The sequence below is a fragment of the Sinocyclocheilus grahami genome, unplaced genomic scaffold, assembly GCF_001515645.1.
Source record: "Sinocyclocheilus grahami isolate Dianchi unplaced genomic scaffold, SAMN03320097.WGS_v1.1 scaffold2100.1, whole genome shotgun sequence".
In the NCBI taxonomy this organism is placed as follows: Eukaryota; Metazoa; Chordata; class Actinopteri; order Cypriniformes; family Cyprinidae; genus Sinocyclocheilus; species Sinocyclocheilus grahami.
In genome coordinates this window covers 31,566-38,704 of record NW_015507279.1, presented here as the reverse complement: position 1 = coordinate 38,704, position 7,139 = coordinate 31,566, and the positions used below count along the sequence as shown (strand labels likewise).

Below are 7,139 nucleotides of genomic sequence, written 5' to 3'. Positions count from 1 at the left end.
CAGTTCTGAGTTTATATCTCGCAATTCTGAGTTTATATCTCACAGTTCTGGGTTTAATCGCAATTCTGAGTTTATATCTCACAGTTCTGAGTTTAATCGCAATTCTGAGTTTATATCTCACAGTTCTGAGTTTAATCGCAATTCTGAGTTTATATCTCACAGTTCTGAGTTTAATCCCAATTCTGAGTTTAATCGCAATTCTGAGTTTATATCTCACAGTTCTGAGTTTATATCTCGCAGTTCTGAGTTTAATCGCAATTCTGAGTTTAATCGCAATTCTGAGTTTATATCTCGCAATTCTGAGTTTAATCAAGTTTCAAGTTTAATTTATTTCTAAAGCACATTTAAAAACAACAGTAGTTGACCAAAGTGCTCTACATAAGGGTCATAAAACAAACAACAATAATAATAAGGTACTGTACAAAAAAAAGCTTGCTCTATTCTTTTTCCATTCTATCTATTTTCTTTTTGTTTATTATATAATAAAAATAAAGAAAAAACCTTGCTACAAAAATAAATGCTAATTAAAATAAAATTAAATATATTAAAAAAAATCATTTTATTTCAGTTCGTTTCCAATGCAAAATTTCAGAAAAAAAGCTAAAACTGAAATAAAAACTGCAAAGACATATTAAAGTGACAAAAACACAAAAAAAATGACTACAACTTTAATTAAAATTAACATGAAAACAGAAAATATAAAAACAAAACCTAATTCAAAATATTAACAGAAAGTATAATAGTATCTCAGACTCAAATGATGCAGGAACTTTTGATTAGCTGATTTAAAAATCCTTAAAATGTCCTAAATTCAATTTGACCAAAATTAAAGCCATAAAAAGTTTTAAATATCTTAAATGGTATAACAGAAGTCTTAATTATTATTTGTGACCATGGAGCACAAAACCAGTCGTAAGGGTACATTTTTCGAAATTGAGATTTATGCATCATCTGAATGTTGAATAAATAATCTTTCCATTGATGTATGGTTTGTTAGGATAGCACAATATTTGAAAATCTGGAATCTGAGGGTGCAAAAAAATCTAAATATTGAGAAAATCATCTTTAAAGTTGTTCAAATGAAGTTCTTAGCAATGCATATTACTAATCAAACATTAAGTGTTGATATATTTACGGTAGGACATTTACAAAATATCTTCATGGAACATGATCTTTACTTAATATCCTAATGATTTTTGGCATAAAAGAGAAATGTATAATTGTGACCCATACAATGTATTGTTGGCTATTGCTACAAATATCCCCCAGCGACTCAACACTGCTTTTGTGCTGCAGGGACACGGTCTCTAAATGCAAGATATTTAAAATGTAGCTGAAGTATACTTCCAATAGTTCCACAATCAAATATACTTCAGTACATCTTTAGTTGGACTTCAGCGCTACTTCCATACAATTAAAGTGCATTAAGTACAAAATGAGTTGTTCCAATTTTAGCAGACTTTAAGTATACTAAAAGTACAATTGCAGGGTATTTTTATTAAGTACATAAATATGTAAATGCATTTGTAGTATACTTAGCATTAAATAAATGCATTTCAAATCAATTTTAGTATATTTATTTTTCACTAGGAGTTCCTGTAAAGTTTGATTCTCTGATGAACTGATGAAAGTATGTAGAATGCAATGCAAGGCCTTTAGATAAATCATCTGCCAAATGCGTAAATATAACGTAATGATCCACTAACACTAGATCTGATATTTTACTGTTTCAAACCAAACAAATGAGATATTGTCTGATTTTTGTTTGATAAATGTGTCCCTGCAGCACAAAAGCAGTGTTAAGTCGCTGGGGGATATTTGTAGCAATAGCCAACAATACATTGTATGGGTCACAATTATACATTTCTCTTTTATGCCAAAAATCATTAGGATATTAAGTAAAGATCATGTTCCATGAAGATATTTAGTAAATGTCCTACCGTAAATATATCAACACTTAATGTTTGATTAGTAATATGCATTGCTAAGAACTTCATTTGAACAACTTTAAAGATGATTTTCTCAATATTTAGATTTTTTTGCACCCTCAGATTCCAGATTTTCAAATAGTTGTGTCTCAGCCAAATATTGTCCAATCCTAACAACTGATTGTCCTATCCAAACTCAACTGTCCGGATATATTTGGAAACACATACACACAAAACAAACAAGGCCTTTGCTAATCAAATATGATTTCATGAGCTCTCACAGAAGCATTACTGAAGTAAACATCACTAAACGAGCGCCGTGTCGTGTGTGTAGGTGCTGGTTATCGGTGGCGGCGTCGCAGGTCTGGCTGCGGCTGGAGCTGCTAAATCAATGGGTGCCATAGTCAGAGGATTCGACACCAGGTGTGTGTGACGCCAGACACTTCATCAGTCTAAACCTGAGGTCAAACTGAAGTCTGTGTGTCTCCCGTCAGACCCGCAGCACTGGAGCAGTTCAAGTCGTTCGGAGCGGAGCCGCTGGAGATACACATCGCAGAGTCGGGCGAAGGCCTCGGAGGATACGCCAAAGAAATGTCTAAAGAGTTCCTGGAGGCCGAGATGAGTCTGTTTGCCAAACAGTGCAAGGACGTCGACATCGTCATCAGCACGGCTCTGATTCCTGGTGAACACACAGAGAACGAATGATCCGCACTGTTTTATGTTCACATTCGCTTGTGTCTCTTGTCACATTTGACGGGGTTTCTGCCCGTCTTAAGCAAGTCTTAATCCACCCTTCCACAAATGAAGGCCTAAAAATATCTTAAATCGGTCATGACGTTACAAGACTTTCTTCTCTGATTTAAGATTTACCCCTTGCCAATTTGCCCCTTTTTACAATATGTAATATAAATCTCTGGTGTCCGCAGAATGTGTTTGTGAAGTTTCAGCTCAAAATACCCCACAGATCATTTATTATATCATTCTGAAAATGCCTATTTTGAGCACACGCAGAAACACGCTGTTTTTCGTGTCTGTCTCTTTAAATGCAAATGAGGTGCTGACCCCGCCCCCTTTTCCAGAATAGAGCTGCTTACAGCTCGCACCTGCTGAAAACATCTGTTTTGCTTCTGATTATCATGTTTATGGCGCTGAAATCATGCGTTTTAAACCATATGAGTTTAAGCTTCTGATATAGGGTTTTCTGAGCGCACACATCTGAAGCACACGCACAGAAAGCGGCTGTCACAGCATGTGAGCACTAAACTAAGCTCTCATTCACACACAAGTTTACGTTAAACACACACGAGTTACAAAAACAGTGGGTTATGTCTGTGAAGGTAAACAGCTGGGAAATAAATCACATGTTTATTTTAGATCTGTGTGGCAGCAGCAATATACAGTAAATACATCAGTAAATGCACTGCTCTCGTCTCTGAGGCTGGGACTCTAAACAGTGTTCTGAGCTCGTCTGTGCAGCCAAACACTGAACAGTTAGCATGCTTTCTCAAACTTTCATCATGGCATTAGAGCTAATACAGCGTTGTCGCTTGTGACGGTGGGTGTAAACTTACAGATTAAGGGGCGGTAATATTATAATGAGATCGCTTTGTCACATCACCAAGGGATGAAATCAGACGCGCTGGTTTTCTCAGACGCTTGCAGAAAAAGGCTTCCCAAAACTAAGTTACTGGGTTCATCTTTTTCACGTTTGCTTGGTTGGTAGATGCACCAGGGACCTGATTATAGCACTTACAACCTGGAAAAGTCCGATTTTCATGATATCTCACCTTTAAATCGGTCATGACGATACAAGAAGTTCTTCTCTGATTTAAGATTTAAGCATTAAATGTTGCATGAACTGCTAAAAATGAACATCTTCCTCAGTATTACCGTCTTGTTTTCCAGTACTAATATCTAAACATCTTTAAACCATCTTTAAAAGACACATTTACTGAAGATGCAAAACTAACACATGAACGCTTGCTTTCTGAGAAACTGAACAAAATGAAATGAATTTAGGCTTAAAACAAGAACAAATATCTGTCAGTGTGGAATGAAAACTTGTTTCCCTTTGAGTTAAGTTTATTTTTCTGAGTCCATTAGCAGATATTTTGTTGTTTTAATCATAAAATCGCTTCATTTTGTTCCGTTTCTCAGAAAACAAGACTTCTTATCTTCTGTCATTTTGCTTCTCCAGTAAATGTGTCTTGATTTAAGAATCTTTAGACGTTTGCACTGAAAAACAAGACAGAAATACTGAGAAAGAGCATACATTGTTTGCAGTGTGATCTGAAGGTACAATAAAAGTTATGTCTAAATTCTAGTGTTTGGGAGCAGAGATATTAAAATATGAAATATTAAAACGTTTTGGCAATCTTTTGGAAGACATTTACATTCAGAGAACATATTAACACATTGTGTTCCCTTCACTTTATTCCTTAAATGTTCTTTAATTGATCTTAAATTGATCTTATAAAGCGGAGAGTTCCGGTGCTTGGCTCTGATTGGCTGAGCCATGTTCGAAGCTGTTGTAAATGATGCTACAAAGTAACACACACCTTTGTTTAGGTTTGTGTGTTGCGCGGCAACCACTTTGTGTTTCTGTTTCTGAGGAGCTACATTGTTTGGTGGAAGAATACTGTGTTTATTAATATCATTACACTTTATTTGCTCTGCTTTATTTTGTGAAACCTTGCTACGTATATGGAATAACCGTGTTTTATAAAAGCAGTAACCCCCGTGAAGCCGTGGTTTACAGTGGATTTATAACAGCAAAGCTAACAACGCCCCTTAACCGTTATAAATTCACTGTAAACCACGGCTTCACGGGGCTTATTGCTTTATTCGTGAAGCTTGGTTTGATCACAGTCGTGTGTGTGTGTGTGTGTTCAGGTAAAAGAGCTCCAGTGCTGATCAAGCGTGAGATGGTGGAGAGCATGCGTGACGGGTCGGTGGTGGTGGATCTGGCGGCGGAGGCCGGAGGAAACATTGAGACCACTAATCCCGGAGAGCTGTACGTCCATCAGGGCGTGACACACATCGGCTACACGGATCTGCCCAGCCGGATGCCCACACAGGCCAGCACACTCTACTCCAACAACATCATCAAGCTGCTGAAGGCCATCAGCCCCGACAAAGAGCTCTTCCAGTTTGAGCCCTGCGATGAGTTTGATTACGGCACGCTGGATCACGTGATCAGAGGGACGATGGTGATGAAGGTGACGGTGAACTCACTCCTCTCACGTGCATCAACACATGCTGACATTAGAAATCACAAGAAACTATTAAAGGATTTTATTTTAAAAATAAATATTTTATTTGAATGTTTCCAGCAAGGTAAGAATCTTTTTCCCGCGCCGCTACCGAAAACCACCCCGCCGCCGCCACCTGCCAAGCTGAAGAGCGTCGCCGAGCTGGAGGCGGAGAAACAGGCCGAAATATCCCCGTTTAGACAGACCATGACATCAGCGGGAGTCTATACAGCAGGTCAGAGACCTAATAAACGCGCGAACAAATGAATGCATGGATCAATGGATGAATGCATGAATAAACAAAGAATTTAATGGTTGAATGAATAAATAAATAAACAATTGATGAATGATCTGATGAATGAATGCATGAACAAAAAAAATGAATCGGGACAAGACTTGTTTTGTAAGAAGGAACAAGAAACATTTGATCAATTGATTTTGATCACAAGTGCAAGTAACCTAACAAATCTTTTATAGAGTTATTTTGTATGTTTTACATACACATTATTGTATGTTTATAATTTGTATCTGCCATGAAATAGTCTCTGTGGCTGATATGACAATGCATTTAAACAAATATTAAATAATAAATAAATGAATGAATGAATGATTGAGGAAAAAACATGCAAAAATGAATGAATGCACAAATGAATGAAACACTGTTATGGAGGAACTCTCTCTCTCTCTCTCTCTCTCTCTCTGCTGTTGTGAAGGTCTCTCGACCGTGATGGGTTTGGGTATCGCCTCTCCTAATGCTGCCTTCACTCAGATGGTGACGACCTTTGGCCTCGCTGGAATTGTGGGATATCACACGGTGTGGGGCGTGACTCCGGCGCTGCACTCTCCGCTGATGTCAGTGACCAACGCCATCTCAGGTGAGGCTCACGCAGATACACCTGAACATATAAGTGTGTGTGTCTGTGTGTGCTGATGTGTGTTTGTGTGTGTGTGTGTGTCGCAGATACACCTGAACATATGAGTGTGTGTGTGCTGATGTGTGTGTGTGTGTGTCGCAGATACACCTGAACATTTGAGTGAGTGAGTGAGTGTGTGTGTGAGTACTGATATGAGTTTGTGTGTGTGTGTGTGTCGCAGATACACCTGAACATATGAGTGTGAGTGTGTGTACTGATATGTGTGTGTGTGTGTGTGTACTGATGTGTGTGTGTACTGATATGAGTGTTTTTTTTGACAAATGAGGACATAAATGTGTATAATGATAAAGGTATGACATAACTATAACTATAACAATAACTGTATGCTTGCCTTAAAATTATTATTATTTTTTTTAAATATGTATGTACTGTATATATAATGTAGATGTAAATTTAAATCATATTTGTTTTTCCCCCTCAATAGCCTATATATACATATTAGAATTTTAATGAAGTTAGGTTAATATTAAAAATGAATTAATATTAAAATGATCAATAATAATATTAAATATCATTACAATAATAGTAATTATTATGTTAATTATATTAATTAATTAATTATATAAATTAAACGAAAAATAATCTATAATCTATATAATTCCAAATCATTCTTGTGTGACACTGGGCCACTTTGTGAACTGCACTTATAGATGATATTAACAAAAGACTTTGCTACAGCCTTCATATAGTGCTGAAGAGCACAGATCACACACAGTTCTGACAGCACTTGATCTGCTCTTCAGGTGGGTTCCTGATCACACAGAGGATGCTGGACATGTTTAAGAGGCCCACGGACCCTCCGGAGCACAACTACCTCTATTCTCTGCCTGGCCTGGCGTTTGTGGGAGGATACGGGGCGTCTCTGGCCGGAGGATACAGCATCGAGCAGGTGCTGCGCGTGTGAGAGAGAGAGTCATGTGACTGTATAATCTGTGTGTGAGTGTGTGAGTGTGTGTGAGTGTGAGTGTGTGTGAGTGTGTGAGTGTGTGAGTGTGAGTGTGTGTGTGTGTGTAGATGATGTATCT

At 37.5% G+C, this 7,139-nt stretch overlaps 1 protein-coding gene across 1 annotated transcript in view; it reads left to right on the top strand.

Moving 5' to 3' along the window:
- The first annotated feature begins 1,624 nt into the window (after window positions 1-1,624).
- LOC107574041 (NAD(P) transhydrogenase, mitochondrial-like) overlaps window positions 1,625-7,139 on the top strand; it is a 14,476-nt gene continuing 8,961 nt past the window's right edge. Inside the window, exons 1-8 of the mRNA XM_016260514.1 lie at window positions 1,625-1,630; window positions 2,263-2,351; window positions 2,423-2,610; window positions 4,821-5,146; window positions 5,261-5,414; window positions 5,893-6,101; window positions 6,839-7,003; window positions 7,129-7,139. The exon at window positions 7,129-7,139 is cut by the window's right edge and continues 185 nt beyond it. Of these exons, the coding sequence (XP_016116000.1) occupies window positions 1,625-1,630; window positions 2,263-2,351; window positions 2,423-2,610; window positions 4,821-5,146; window positions 5,261-5,414; window positions 5,893-6,101; window positions 6,839-7,003; window positions 7,129-7,139 (1,148 nt within the window). The remainder of the gene's footprint in view (window positions 1,631-2,262; window positions 2,352-2,422; window positions 2,611-4,820; window positions 5,147-5,260; window positions 5,415-5,892; window positions 6,102-6,838; window positions 7,004-7,128) is intronic.